Source organism: Erpetoichthys calabaricus, chromosome 6 (assembly GCF_900747795.2).
Source record: "Erpetoichthys calabaricus chromosome 6, fErpCal1.3, whole genome shotgun sequence".
In the NCBI taxonomy this organism is placed as follows: Eukaryota; Metazoa; Chordata; class Cladistia; order Polypteriformes; family Polypteridae; genus Erpetoichthys; species Erpetoichthys calabaricus.
The window spans coordinates 111,502,910-111,519,372 of NC_041399.2; the positions used below are offsets into that span (position 1 = coordinate 111,502,910).

The 16,463-nt window shown below is 40.6% G+C and overlaps 1 protein-coding gene across 1 annotated transcript in view; it reads left to right on the forward strand.

Annotated features, from left to right (window-relative positions):
* Positions 1-16,463, forward strand: part of si:ch211-191a24.4 (uncharacterized protein LOC100150331 homolog) — a 91,579-nt gene that overhangs the window by 20,219 nt on the left and 54,897 nt on the right. The window contains exon 3 of the mRNA XM_028803857.2: positions 13,631-13,752. Within this exon, the coding sequence (XP_028659690.2) occupies positions 13,631-13,752 (122 nt within the window). The remainder of the gene's footprint in view (positions 1-13,630; positions 13,753-16,463) is intronic.

Sequence of the window (16,463 nt, forward strand, 5' to 3'; positions counted from 1 at the left end):
GTTAAAAGTTGTCCATGACCGTTTGTCCATTACATATGTTCTTTATTTCAAAGACAATCTGAAGAACTTGGATGCGCTTCTGATGACTTGTATCTGCTCCGGCTTGCTTCAACTGTTTGTTTAGCTTTCTGCAGTCTTCATATGTCATCAGATCTGGTGGTTCAAAATGAGACAAGTCCACACCTTCCACTAAACTTTCCATCCATCCATCCATTTTCCAACCCGCTGAATCTGAACACAGGGTCACGGGGGTCTGCTGGAGCAATTCCCAGCCAACATAGGGCACATGTCAGGAACCAATCCCGGGCAGGGTGCCAACCCACCGCATTCCACTAAACTAGCCCACTGCAATTTAGTCTGTTGTGTGAATTCCTTAAACTGACCTGGTTTTGTGTCTACCTGCTAATTAGACCCTTGTCCCAAACTATCTGTTTAAGCATATGCAGCTGTTCAATTAATATCACAATTTGAAAGGTAACATGCCACAGGTGCCAGTACAACCACTTCTGCCCAAATGAGAGCACATGTGCCACTGCATAAGCTGTTCACAAACCAACCTTTGTGGCCCCTCTTCACACATTTGGGGTTGATTTAATTGCCTCTTGTGCTTTTCTATCCATAGTGCAACTCTTGACTGCCATCAGCCTTTACCAGTAAAGGCTGGCATCACCACCATGAGACATCACAGCTATGCAACTCATCATTCCCCCTGTAGGCCACCCCTAGAGTTGTTTGCTCATCATATGCGTACTCGTTGTGCTAAACACCTCAGTTCAGAATTGGCCCACTGGTCCTCTGCTTGTACCACAGCTGACAACCTCAGCAGGGCTTCCGTATTTTCCCAATTAGACTATACCTAAACATTGGAGCCCATATGACTTGCAAATGTACCAGCTGCACCTGCTTTCCTGAAATGTTCACCAATTTTCTTAGTATACATTTTCCTTAATAATAGTATTAATTATATTAATTATCCCACTTAATACCCAGAATGTATACTTTATGAACCCAAAATTAATCCCCTTATTTTAGCATTCCTAACTGGTTTATTCAGTTTCCACTCCTTGGAATATAAATTTGCTGCAGTAATGAATAAACCTTTCCTTTTAAACTATAGCTATTCTGACTAGACTTATTATTGCATGACTTATGGACTTGTTACTCACTTAAATCCCAGTAAGTGTCTTTTTCTTGCTGTCTCTTCAGTTCTTGTTCTTGTCTTTGTTTTTAGTCTTTGCCTTTGGTCTTTTCCGCTGTTTATCCATTCCGCTATGTAGGCAGGTCAGCAAAATGGAAGGTGACAAAGCAGTTTCTGTCCATCTCATTTTCTTGGTTGTCGACCTGGTGCCAAAACTCAAACTTTGCTTCCAGGCATTCATTGGAACAGCTTGGCCATACTACCACTCTGCTCCAATGTGCTAATGGTAACCCAATCTCCTGCATGGATTTTACTCTGCTAATTGCCTTCACTATTTATTACCTGCACAAACCCAAAGTCCGTAAAACCTTACAATAGAAGTAGCACTATTACAAAAGGCCAGAAAATTGAAGCATAAATAACTATTTTCCCTTTCCTGTCTTCCTGCGCTACCCTTCTATTTTTTTCATTGCCTTTGTGTCCTTTTTTTTTTATGGTAACTGCTACTTGAAAGTGTGGGCAAAAACCTCTCCAGAATCCCAGTGCTAAATCCAGCATCTCTTCTAAAACTGACCTGTGTTCATTACTAAAGACCAGCTCACTTTTCTCCATTTTATTACAGGGAGATTCATAGGCTGTCTTTTTAAACAACTGGTCAGTCAGGTTTCGAATTACTGAACCTAAGTGTGTGTGCTTTTTTTAATTACTGCTGGCCCCAGCACAGCTGTTAGGACTTTAACACCCCTGTGCATTCCTGACTTGCTGCCAGAGCTTGGAAACCTTCTTGCTGCACCATCCCCCATCCTTTGTTCTTTGGCTTGTCCTGTTTCATTCAAACCAACTCCTAAACTGGTACACTTTTTTTCCAACTCAGTCATTCTTGCACTAGTACTTTCAGACCTTTCACAAATAAACACTTGAATTCCCTTAATTTCCATTGTTCTTTGTTTTAATTCCACACTTTCTTTACTCTGTACCAATAGGCCATTATCCATTTCATGCCCTCTAGTCAACAATTGCCATTCACACTCCCCAGCTTCTCTGCCTTCTATCTGATTTCTTTGTCCCAAATCAAATTTCAATGCAGCACTGGTTACCTTTCTTAACAGTGGTGAAATATCTATAAGTGCAGCATGTACTTTAAGTACTGGACAGAACTCAGAATTATCTGGAGATTGTGGTGCAGTGGAGAATAATAATGGAAAAAAACATCCTTGCTGTTTTCCCTTCCTTTTATCTCTCTCCATTTCCTCGCACTCACATTCCCACTCTTTTTCTGAGCACCCATCTGTCTCGGGTAAGTCACCCACCCATGTTTTAGGGTTCCAGTCCGATCTGGTTACTATTTCCCTAACTTTCACCATGGGTGAAATCCTGCCGGCTACGCCAATTGTTTTGTCTTGGTAGAGTAATATATATTGCTCTACTTTCCCCTATTGCATTATTAATATGTAGCCTTAGAATGCCTAATCTCACAGACTTACCACTGTTTATAAGGTATTATTGTATATAACTTATCCCCACCTTCCCTTCTATATCTATAACCTCAGGCAATTAGATGTAGTAAAAAGATAAGCAGAAGTTAAGTTACACACAAAATAATGTATTACTGCTAATATTCATAAATAATAACAAAATGCAAAGTACATTTCAATATTGGCAACCATACAACCTGATTAAATGGTGATATGTAGTTCAGGTGGCACACAGACTTGTAGTTACTTAAAATGTCTCTAGTTAAGGCATCATTGGTGCTCAGCTTTCAGCCACATGTCTGTTCAAAATGGCTGCTAAACTGTGCTCTTCATTGTGTTGTCTTCATCATCACAGGTTAGCAAGAGATGCTTCTTTCAGATGTTGGTTAGTAAGAGAGAGATACTTCTACATAATAATAATTTTTATTTATATTGCACTTCATATTTTAGCAATCTCAAAGTGCTACAAAGTAAAAATAAAGTAATAAAACAAGAAAAGCTATAAATACTTTAACAAAATGTCTTTCTAAAAAGATGAGTTTTTAGATTTTGTTTAAAAGCATCAGTCGATTGTGGGGCTCTCAGGTAGTCAGGGAGGGTGTTCCACAGCCTCAGCGCCACAGATGAAAAAAGCCCTATCACCCATACTGCGAAGCTTGGTTCTAGGGACTTGGAGAGTGTTAGTGTGTACAGAACGGAGGGTGCGTGAGGAGGTATGAGGGGTAAGGAGTTTCTGTAAGTAAAGGGGGGCATGTCCATAAATGCACTGATGGGTGAGGAGAGAGACCTTGTACTCTATTCTGAGTGGGACAGGTAGCCAGTGAAGGGTTTTCAGGATTGGGGTGATATGGTCATGCTTTCGCACCCTCATCAGGATCCTGAATATACTGGAGTCTCTGGATACTCTTGCCAGGAATCCCGATGAGGAGCGCATTACAGTAATCCAGCCTGGAGGAGACAAAGGCATGGGCGAGCTTCTCTGCATCTGCCGGGGTGAGTGTTGGGCGGAGTTTAGCAATGTTCTTGAGGTGGTAGAAAGAAGACTTACAGAGGTGTTTGATGTGGGTGTCAAAGGTGAGTTGAGGGTCCATTTTAACACCCAAATTTGTGACAGATGTGGAAAGGGGGATGTTTTGGCCAGAGAAAGTGATACTGGTGATGGTAGAAGAGCGGAGATGGTGTGATGTGCCAACTAAGATGGCTTCTGTAAACACTAAATTACATTGTTTTGCCTAAATTACAAATAAAGACATACAAAATATTTATCAAGTTATATGTAAAATCTCACATCACAACAGCCCCGTTGTCTTATTTGATATTGTCAGTAGGGCATGTCTTGCAAGAATCTCATGCTCTACGTCAGGGGGTCTTCAAACTTTTCAGCCCGAGGGCCGCATTAACTATCAAACAGCAGTTTAGGGGCCGACTACACACTCAAGGTCCAAATAAAAAAGAATCAAAACATAGATGTTGTTTTTAATTATTTATTTAATATTATTTTATTCAGTTATTATTTAATAACACATTGACACACTACACATGAACACCTGTATTAGTGGGAATGGTGAAATTGTTAGCTGGATGCCAAAATATCAGACATTTCTGGCTTTAGATTTGATGTCCCTAACATCAACAGTGACCTGAGATTATCATCAGACAAGTTTGTTCTCAAATTGTTCTTCACGTATTTCATTCTTGAAAATGTTTGTTCACACAAGTATGTTGTTCCAAAGATTGAAAGGTACCTTGATGCAAAAGTTTTGGCATTAGGAAAGTCTTCCTTGGGCAAAAACTGGTAAAAACCCACCAGTCCTTCTTTGAACTTGTCCCGAAGGAAGTCATTTGCTTGCAACTCAATGACCTCCAGCTGCAGTTCATCTGGGCAACTGGCCGCATCTGCTTCAAATGGGTTTTGAAACAGTCTCACTTCTTCTGCCTTTGAATCCAAGTCAGAAAACTGCTCCTGAAACTGCAGCTGGAGGTCTTTGATGATCTTGCATGCAAATGACATGGGGAACTCAGCTGTTGCTTCAGCCATGAAGACCTTGCACTGCTGAAAGTGTGTCAAGTTGTTGGCCTGTACTTGTTCCAAAAACAAGACAAGTTTAGATCTGAAGGCCTTTAGGTGGGTGTATAGATCAGAAACTAGATTTTTCTCTCCTTGTAGTTTTAGGTTCAGAAAATTTAAATGACTAGTTATGTCTGCAGCAAAGGCCAATTTCCATACCCACTCTTCATCAGATAGTAATGGCTGTGGCTTGCCTTTACTTTCCAGGAAGTCACCTATTTCCTTTCTTAATTCAAATACTCTGCTCATAACTTTCTCACAACTTAGCCATCTTACTGCTGTGTAATATGGTAAATCTTGCGATTCTGTGTCAGTATCTTTCAACATGTCTCTGAACTGTCTATGGTTGAGCCCATGTGACCTTATTAAATTGACCATCTTCACCACAGGATTCAGTACACTGCTAATGTCCACATATTTAGCACACAAAGCTTGCTGGTGAATAATACAGTGCAGGAACATTGGTTGTGGAATGTTTTTCTCATTACACATCTGCTTCACTTGTCCAACCAAGCCTTTCTTTATGCCACTCATGTTCTTTCCTCCATCAACAGTCAGGCAACTGAGGTTAGTCTAGTCCAAGTTATAATCAGCAAATGTTTTTTTCAATTCATTGAATATATCCTCTCTGGTAACCGTGCCATACATGCTATGTAGGGAAGCCAGCTCTTGTGTTATGTTCATGTCTTCATCCACACCTCTAATGAACACAAGCAGTTGAGAGGTGGAACAGCTGTCCAGCGATTCATCCATTGCAATTGAAAAATGGCGAAACTTGCTTGCATTTTTCGCTATTTGAGTCACAATGTTTTCACCCATGTCTGCAACACGGCAGGCAATGGTATTTGCACCCAAAGTTACATTTTTAAATTGGGCAAATTTCCTCGGCCACCTCCAACAAACATTCCTTCACTACTTCACCATCTGTAAACGGTTTGCCAGTTTTAGCCAGGACGTAGGCAACTTTATAACTGGCCTTAGTTAAGGATTCATTTTCATTTGAGGATTTACTGAACAATGCCCTCTGAGATGTGAGTTGATATTGTAATTTAGAAAATTTTTCGGCACAAACTTTACCCTCCAACTGTGCATATTTCTCCTGATGTTTGCTTCAATGAACGCAGGTTGTATTCTTTCATCACAGCCACGGTTTCGTTGCAAATCACACACAATGCTTTCTTGCCGGATTTGATGAAGTATTTCAAACTCCATTCTTCTTGAAATTGTGGACACTCATCGTCTATTTTTCTTTTCCTCTTCTCGGCCATTGTTGGTCACTAAAATAAAGTGACTTCAACATGAATAAATAGTGAAACTGAAAGTATCTTGCACACAATATCGCTCAAAAAACCTGATTATGCGAACTAATTTCGTCGCAATTATAGCTGCAAATGACCCGAAACAATTTTTAAAAATTCTTATGATTTCTTAAGTTAAACTTACCTGAATATAGTCTGCAAATATATCCACTTATGGTAGAGAGATTGTTGCTTTTAATGTTTCCTCTTCAGAATATTCAGAAAATTCTTGTTAAACTAACGACATTCCCAATACGTTATATACACTGGTAAGTAATTACGCGAAGGAAATTATCACTAAATAAAATAGAGTGCAACATGTTTCGCAATTAGACACTAACTGACACCAACACCTCCTCATCGCAGCAGTCAACCGCACCTGGCAAACTGTGATCAAAATAATCAAGTCTTGAACAAGCAGCAAACCATTTAAAAACTCTGCCACTAGATGGCGTTATATCATCTCATTGACTGTGAACAGAAGTAGAAAAAGTAAGCAGCGAATAAGGTTTTGCAATGTAGTGATTGGTTGAAAAACATAACATGCTACTGCGCGCCTCTATTTTAATTCGGTAAAAACGTAACGTCCACGTAAGCGGCGGCTGATCTTGGCAGGATACACGTAAATTTCCGTAATTTTTTTCCGTAGATTAAAAAAGTCTCCACGGGCCGGATGAGAGGGCCTCGCGGGCCGCATCTGGCCCACGGGCCGTAGTTTGGAGACCCCTGTTCTACGTCATCGCGAGACGGTCCTGGGTCAATCTCTTAGCACAATGTCTCATGTTTAAGGTCCTCGCGGGTCTTTTAACTGTCTTCCGTGATCTTAACGTGAAGATCACGTCTCGACGCCCTACTGTTTCTCTCCAGGATTTTTTTTATAATAGAGAGATATTTAAGTGAAAAACTCAATCATTGTTAGAAAAAAACACAAGAAGAAAAGGTCAGTGTCTTGAATGTCTAAGTGTATAGCACACTGTTTTTAAAGGGATTGTAGCTGCATTAAAATCTAAACAATCACAATCCAAATCATGTTGGTTTCACCCAACATCAACTATAAAAATAAATTTTCAAAAGTTAAAAATTCAATAATGGTTTGAAGAGTCAATGCCATTATATACAGTGGGTACGGAAAGTATTCAGACCCCCTTCAATTTTTCACTCTGTCATATTGCAGCCATTTGCTAAAATCATTTAAATTAATTTTTTCCCTCATTAATGTACACACAGCACCCCATACTGACAGACAAAAAAAAGAATTTTTGAAATTGTTGCAGATTTATTAAAAAAGGACCATGTGATATTTCAGTTTTTCTAAGTATTCAGACCCTTTGCTCAGTATTTAGTAGAAGCACCCTTTTGAGCTAATACAGCCATGAGTCTTCTTGGGAAAGATGCAACAAGTTTTTCACACCTGGATTTGGGGATCCTCTGCCATTCCTCCTTGCAGATCCTCTCCAGTTCTGTCAGGTTGGATGGTAAACGTTGGTGGACAGCCATTTTTAGGTCTCTCCAGAGATGCTCAATTGGGTTTAAGTCAGGGCTCTGGCTGGGCCATTCAAGAACAGTCACAGAGTTGTTGTGAAGCCACTCCTTCGTTATTTTAGCTGTGTGCTTAGGGTCATTGTCTTGTTGGAAGGTAAACCTTCGGCCCAGTCTGAGGTCCTTAGCACTCTGGAGAAGGTTTTTGTCCAGGATATCCCTGTACTTGGCCGCATTCATCTTTCCCTCGATTGCAACCAGTCGACCTGTCCCTGCAGCTGAAAAACACCCCCACAGCATGATGCTGCCACCGCCATGCTTCACTGTGGGGACAGTATTGGACAAGTGATGAGCACTGCCTGGTTGTCTCCATACATACCTCAGTGCAAGACACATGACAGCCCGCATGGAGTTTGCTAAAAGACACCTGAAGGACTGTGAGATGGTGAGAAATAAGATTCTCTGGTCTGATGAGACCAAGATAGAACTTTTTAGACTTAATTCTAAGCGGTATGTGTGGAGACAACCAGGCACTGCTCGGTCAGGTGTATATTTATGATCACAGAGAAGTGATGCAACATAGAATCGAAAGAGTTAAACAATCGGACATATTAGAAATTCTACAGCCAATAATGGATACAATTCCATACATCCAAAAGTATCTTACTTTACATGAAATTTATCTGAAAAACATGCACAAAGAAGTTTTCTTGGATTTCTATATGAATCTGAAAGATCACTCTTATCGCATATATAATAAACCAACATGTGACGAATTGTCAGCGATAATAGTTTCGAAAGACGGCGATATCAAAGACAAAGTTGATATTCTTGTTTATCCAGAAGCACAGCACGATTCCCTCATGGGGGTTGGCGAACGAACAGAGGGTATTTCAACTCATATGCTCATTAGAAATTGCTCTTGCTTAGTTGCTGCTGCATTTTTGCATTCTCATTTGATAAAATGATATAGGAACATGAGAGACTAGGGAAGGGCATATTTTCAGTTTTTTACATTTTATAATGATGCTCTCTTTTCTGGACATTTTCAGTTGTGTGCCGGATGTATCTGTCCACATATGTTACTACTTCACAATGATATCTAGTTGACAGATTTAGTTAAAATTGATAAGCCAAGGATTTAAATAATTAGTTAAGCACAGCAGGATTGTATATCCCTTATATTCTAATATGACCAAATGTGATGCCCCAGGTGTCTGCAGCCTTGGCATCTTCTATCTCCTGGAACATCGATAGTAATAACCAAAAAAATGATAACATAAACAACAAGATATGTTGCAAAGTGCACAGTGCATTTATTCAAAACAAATTGAAAGTTAAACCATGTCAAATTGCAGTGTAATCTGTAAAACCAGAGGATGTGGAAATTAAAATCAATCCAACAAGAAATAGATTCAGTAATTACTGTGTGTTAAAATCAAGAAAATAATAAAGACAGAACTGGCTTAATTCATTCTTGAGCCCCTGTGTGTGTGTGTGTGTGTGTGTGTGTGTGTGTGTGTGTGTCTCTGTCTTTCTCTTTCCACCTGCAGCTAAACTCACTTCAGTACATGTGCAGTTCTATGCTAGTGTTTAGATCTGGCAGTGAAGAAGTCTACTTGTGCCCCTGTAATCTCTCTTATTAAAAGGTGTTGTCAACCTCTACATTGTCCTTTATAGATATTTGGGGCTTTTGTGTTCATTGCAGCATCCTCTGTACTTTGTGAAAATCCCAGAAGTGTAGTTTCTGATATGTTGGAACCACCACATCTGGCATCAAGAAACATACCATTGTTAAAATTGCCTGGATTTTGTGTCTTGTGAATTCTAATGTTTGGTCAGACAACAGTTAAACTCTGTTTGCTATATATAAGAAGTTGCATTTGTACTACTTTTAATCAGACAAGCCCTGTATTTGCTTTAACAGGATGGTATACTATACCTAATAATGTGTCCCTTGAATTTATTTTATTTCTATCACCATTGCTGGGTTTGTAATTGAAGGACTAATCCTGCCTTGTGCCTAGTGATGCTGAAATAGGCTCTAGCTACAGGCAATTCAATTAATTAGGCAAACAGTAGGGCAATGAATGCCTAGATACATAAATACAAAATATTTGAGTTTTGCATGGTTAGGTCAACAACAGACATTGACGAATGTTATACAGGAAACTTCCGCAGGCAAATTCATTAAGTAGTATTACTGTCCAGTTGATTAATGTCATGCTTAAAACCTTGTATTTTTATACACATATTAGACAAAAAGGAAATTCTAAGGATTGTTTAAAATTAATTTACCCTTCCCTTGATAGAAAATTTTCAGTAGGCAGGCAGTGTGGCCTCATGGCTGAGGTGTCCCCACTCACTGTGTGATCTACCAGTGCTCCCACTATAGATATCAGCAAACGATTATGTTCTTTACCATTTGTGATTTATGCAGGATTTGGTTTAAACATGTCTGCTATATTTTTAACATATTTTAAGATCCCAGTACAGTTACCTTTATAATTGTCTAATACTCATTTAATTTTTTGTGTATTTACACATTGTAAGCATAGAAACCATTAATATTAGGTAGTCTTCTGCAAAGAAGTGCACTTACTCTGCATATTCTCTAGCACTGTCAGTTTTATTCATCAGACAAATTAGAAATTAACAAATAATTACCAAAATGTTTAGGGAGATGGATTGTGAGGTCTGTAGTCAATACGTCTTATGGATACCATGTGTTAAATATCTACACTGCGTGAAGCTAAAATTGATGGAAGCCAACACATTTATCTGATGGCTACCAGTGAAAGAAGCTCCCATGTTCTTTAAATGTTTGTGAACCTACACATATAAAATGGACTACTTATACCTTATGGTACAGTGGGCAGTGTGCCTATCGGTTGGGAGGCTGCCCTCTTTGTCACAAAGGTTTGGACAGCTATTTGTCTGGGGGTTTCTATACCCCTGGGTGATTCAGATCATATTTCAATACTCAGCTGACAGTGTGTAAGTTCAAATGTATTGTTCTTCTGAAGCAAATGAGTAACTCTGTGGTCTTGTAAAGTTGAGATAAAGATGACCTTTAGCACACTCTAAAGATGTTTGGGAAGGAAAAAGACCCTGACATGATGTGAACTGAAGCCTAAAAGGTGTTTTATGAGTTTAAAGATGTAGAGATTACGTGGAGTTTTCGTGATTTTCTGTGCCATTCCTCCACGCATGTTCCCTTAGTATATACATAGCACATAGTTGCACAAGATACATCCCATAAAACTAAAGGCTTATTTTACATGTCCATGTTAATCTTGTGGTCTTTTGCTCATTTGAAATAGAATTAGGCATTAGAGTCATTTTATAAGTTCTGGTTAGAGACCTTGCACTGGAATAGACCAGGTAAAGAAGGAGCTATGGATAAAATGAGTAAATCTTGAAAAAATCCTTAGACATGTACACAAGAGTGAGAATTCAGGGATTGTGCCCTGGCAGAGCTTACCTCTGTGATTAAACATGCCACTAGCCCGCTGGAGGGTGACCTGGGATGAACCATTAAATCTGAGTGGCAGCAGATGACTTAAAATAATGCCTTTATTTTTCCTTTTTATAATTAAAAAAAATTAAATGCAGATTTGCTGGTGTATAAATTCTTTGAAGTTACTGGCTTTCATACACTGGGACTGGATTAATAGGTTCTGCTTCACATTTCTGTTACAATAAAAATGTCATTACACTCTCCTGGAGAGATGTCTGCTTTGGAGCTGCTCTCTCTTTGCAGGAGAGACGTTTGCTCATCTGCCACATGGTATTTTTAATATACAAGGCCTGTTTTATTTTGCAAGGATTAATAATGGTTCATCTCTAAATCACTCAAAGTCTAATCTCTCCATTTCTCCCTAAATAAGTCAAACCTTGACAGCTTAGACTGCTATAACAGTATTTGATTATGAATAGGAGGTAACCTTCATTTATCTGCTTAACTTTCCTTTCACTCCTTTTATTTGTGCACCTTAAAATAACCAATAACATTGTACATAATTTGGTGAGCACTCAGCATATTTGTGTGCTATACCTGGTGGCTGAATTGAGCCACACTCTTAAAAAAATTTTTTTTTTTTTTTTTTTAAGGGACTTTACTGGGTTATGTGGTTCCTCACAGACCCATTTCTTGACAAAGAACTATTTCATTCTGGAAAGGGTTCTTTGCAATTAAATTTGGTTCTTTTGACTTTTCTCTTGGATCAGTTCCTAGTATGTGGATTGAGCAGTAATGTTTAATATAATGTAGGCTACCTAGCAGTTATAACAACAGATCAAATAAACCTGAACTTAGCCTGTGTTACTGTGTAGAAAACCCTGACCTCTAGGAGAGCGTGGATGTTGCCACCAGATTTGCGTAGTAATGGAGCTGCTACGCTTTTACAATGAGGGACAGATAGAATCAGGCCAACACCCAAGCCCTACAGTATTTCATATTAACAACACACCAGAAAAAATCTCCAAATAGATTAAATATATTCAGCAACAAATATATATTTATATTCCTTATTTACTACAATTACTAATTACAGACACAACAAAGAAAGATGATGACAAAAGTACAAAATGAACACCACAAACTAACCCCAATGATATTTACAGTCCAGAAAAAAAAGTCTTTATGGTAGGTGATAAAGGTGGATCTTGAAGTGCAATCACGGATGGATAGACGCTGCAGATTACTCTCCTTTAGTAAACTGCTTCCTGGAACATGAATAGAGAACACAGCCCTACCACCAGAGTCCAGAAGATAAATGGTCTTTTGAGGTGCATGAGAGCACAAAGAGCATCAGTGGACTGGATTGGGGGAAAGAAGGAACACACCACCATCCTAAACTTGGTGGCAGCACACAGTCCTCCTCTGCTATGATGTCCAATGGTAAAAGGGTTTAGCTGCTGCTGAAGATGAAGTCAATTGAAAAATGAACAAATCAAAATTCCTACCGCATCCTTCTCTTCCAGTTTTATGGGTACAGTGCCTGCAAACCACAAATCCCTTAATCCTCTCCACATCTGTGCATACCTGTTTAAAGGCACAGACCCAATATTTACAAACGGGAATCTGCGTGACCAGTGCTGTTTTTTGACATTCAACAAATAGCAAATAGGACATACCTATGAACAAATTAAACCGTCTATGTGGCACCACTACAACTTTATGCTAAAAGTTCCTTTAAAATCATAATCTGATTAGCATTAACAAGCCTATTATCTGTTTTTTGGCTATTTATGGAGTCTGTTTCGAATCTAACTAGATAAAAGTTCTCCCTGGAACCTCCTTCTGGATTATTCCTTTGGGAAGCAAAAATGGTTTCCTTATGGCATTTGTCTGAAGAACCACTTTGGCACCTTTATTTTTTAAGAGTGCAGGTGGGCGCCTCTTTTCAAAGGCATGCAAGTTCCCCACCCCTCATTCTATGTGTCTTTGCTCAAGGTGAATGTAAAATGACTCATTGATATTTCTGATTCCCATAAATAGAATAGACATTAGTATTTCTTAATTTATTGCTGGAACTTGCCAATTCTATGTCAGGATTTGAGTAAAGCCTATTTTGGTAGCACCAATTAAAAAGTGTAAAACTGCCCATTAAGGGCACCAGTCTATCACAGGACACACCCTAACACACAACTACGTCCACCCATATTGAGCCAGTATGGAGGTAATAATAAGCTAATGTGCTTGGTATTGGAATGTGGATAGAAACAAGAATGTCTGAAAAACATATCAATGGAGAGAGAACATTCAACTAAACATGGGAAATGGTCTTTTATTGAGGTTAAAAACTTGGTCTTCTGGATCTGTGAAGCAAAGAACTATTACACCACCATTTTGCCTAGAAATTAATGTTCATTATTTATTTATTTTTTTTAATAAGATTCCAAACATACATTTGAATATGTAGTTGAAGTAATTTAGTTGATTTGTTTCACAATGACCTGATGGACCAGCATTTGGCTAAAATGTAAAACATGCTTAACAAGCATGCAATCAAATTTAGTAATTGGAATGATGTATTACAAGTTGAGAAATTTTTTAATTGTCTTAAAAAATAAAATAACTGACCCTGTAGTTAGGATATAGTGGGTTGGATAATGGATGGATGGATGGACTAACAATACTGTTTTTGTTTTATCTTTACAATACAAGGTCATCTCAACCATATTTTAACACAAGACATTCAACGACCCGACCTCCTGAGTACAACCGCCGGTCCTCCAGAAGGGAGCCTCCCCCTGAGTCTAAGTGCTCACTGCTATGCTCCAGAAGAGGTACTGTATATGTTTAAATTGCTGTCTTAATGTTAATCTACATTTAATAATTCACCTGCACCTTTTATCTATGGAAGTTGACCGAGTGTCTGTGTTGTTTCTAATTTTGTCCTTTGCATTGAGAGTTGTGCGACAAACTGTAGAAATACCTTAAGAAACCAAAAGTCTACAAAATCAAACATAAAATGTAAATTCACAAACCATAGACTGTTTATATATTGCAAAGAGAATAGCACGGTGACTAGTGCTACAGTCTTGCACCACAGGGTACCAATGTTCCTTCTAAGGTACATGAATGTGCAGGGACAGACAATGGTTTATTTTCCAGTAATGTACAAAGAAGCGAGTGAAGAAATCCTCCCCTCCCCGCAATATTTTATTTTAATAATAATTTTACTTTTTTGCCCTCATTATGTCTGCCAAGCACAAAATGCTTAATGACTCTTGCATAAGTCAAGTCAAGTCAAGTTGGGGAGTATGCAGTGGTGCAGTGCGTTGCCGCACCCACTACACGATGAAACAACTCGGGATCCAGGTTGGCAACCCCCCAGGCAGACACAGTCCCACCCTCCGGAAACGACCCTCTATCTGTCGCAGCCAGATGTTACGTGGGCGACCCCTTGGCCTGATCCAGCCACTCGGGTCCCAAACAATGAGGATCTTATGAGCTGGATCACCCTCGGGGAAAATGTGCCACTTGGCCGTAGTGCCGTAACTGACGCACCCCTCACAATGCAGACAATGTGCCTCATTTGGGACTCCATGAGCAACCGCTCATTCTATACAAAGTCAAGCCAACGGTGCCCAAGGATTTTCCGGAGAGACACCGTACCAAAGGAGTCCAGTCTTTGTCTCAGGTCACTGGATAGCGTCCATGTCTCGCAACCATATAGCAAGACAGGAAGATCAGCGAAGTCAAGATCTGTGAATCTTTCTTCACCAACAGATGCCCCACAGCTGCTGGACCCTACGACCTTGCCCAGCAACCAGTCCATACAAGCATTGAACAGAGTAGGAGCAAGAACACACCCTTGATGAACCCCAGAATCAACTGGGAAAAACAGAGGTTCTGCCTCCACTCTGCACAGCACTCACAGTTCCAGTGTACAGGCCAGCCATGATATCCAGCAACCTCGAGGGCATCCCGCGAATCCTCAGGATGTCCTACAGGGCAGCTCGATCAACGCTTTACGAAAATCAACAAAGGCTGCAAAGAAACTCTGCTGATATTCGTGTTTGCGCTCCATGAGAACCCTCAGTGCCAGGATGCGGTCGATGGTAGACTTCTTAGGCTTGACCACAGATGGTGTCACTTGCTCACAGATTCCTCTGACAAACGCCTCTTTATCTGCCCTCGGAGCCCTTGCAGCCATCCCTCTCGGTTCCTGGTCCAGACCAGAGTTGCCATTGAGTCATGCGCTGCGACTCCTCTCGATGATATCCAGGGTGCCCTGCGAGATGAAACACATCCTTATGGGAACACCGGTAACACCAACACAACCTTCAGGGTCTTGTCACGGAAGGTCTCCCACTTCACATTAGGATCAGCAATCACACCCAAATCTGCAAGTTCCTCACACAAACTGTGTGCAAACTCATTAGAAACGCCTGGTCTTGGAGTCTGGCCAAGTCCAGGCTCATTTTCCTAGTTGGTGGTAACCTGGTGGACCTAAGCTGGATCCTAAGAGTAGCAACAAGAAGTCTGTGGTCAGAATTCACAAACTGGGCACTTCTGTAGACCCTGCAGTTTTGCAAGAGCCTCCAGCATCTGCCCACAAGGGTGTGATCTATCTCCTTCACCACACCACCGATACTGGAGTACCAAATCCAACGATGCGTTTCTGGGCGCTGGAACCAGGATCCAGTGATTCGCAGCCCCTGACCTTTTGCAAAGTCAAGGAACATGGAACCACTTTCACCACTGTCACCAGACCCATGGGAACCAAGACAATCCTCATAGCCAGCTCTGTCAGTGTCAGTGGCTGCATTGAAGTCACCCATGACCAGAGGAGTATCACCTCATGGGCACCCATCAACCACCGAGCGAAGCTGTGAATAAAATGTCTCCCTCGCCGAGACATCACTCACTGCAGTCGGAGCATACACTGAGACAACAGACAAGGCACCCAGGGCGTGCTGTAATCTGAGTCTCGTAATACGCTTGTTGAAAGGCGTGACATCGGACACCATCGGAAGAAGCCACTCCTCTACAGCAACAGCTACTCCCCAAGTATGAATGCCAGAAGAGTGACCAGACCAATAAAAGATGTATCCACCCACAGAGATCTGGCCAGTCCCCAGTCGGCGCACCTCAGAGAGTACTGCCACTGAAATGCGGAGTTTACACAGCTCCTCCGACAGCAGAGGAAGATGATCATCTTGCCGAAGAGACAAGATGTTCCATGCACCTACTCATATAGGTTGCCTCAAATTAGGACCTGAGTGCTGCCGTGCAGTGGGCGACGCCTCGGCACCACACCAGCTCCGATCCCCAACAGACCAGACCTCATTGGCTCTCCAATGGTTTCAACTCTTCCGGGGATGGGGTTCCCGAGGGCTTTCCCCCATCCCCTTCATGATGCGAGCCGCCTTCCTATGGGCATCTGCAGCAGAGCTACTCCCACGTAGAACAAAAAGGAGTTCTTTCTGTTGTCTTGGAGCCGTGTGAAACTCTTGCATAGCTGCATAAAATATACAAGTTAAAGTGAATG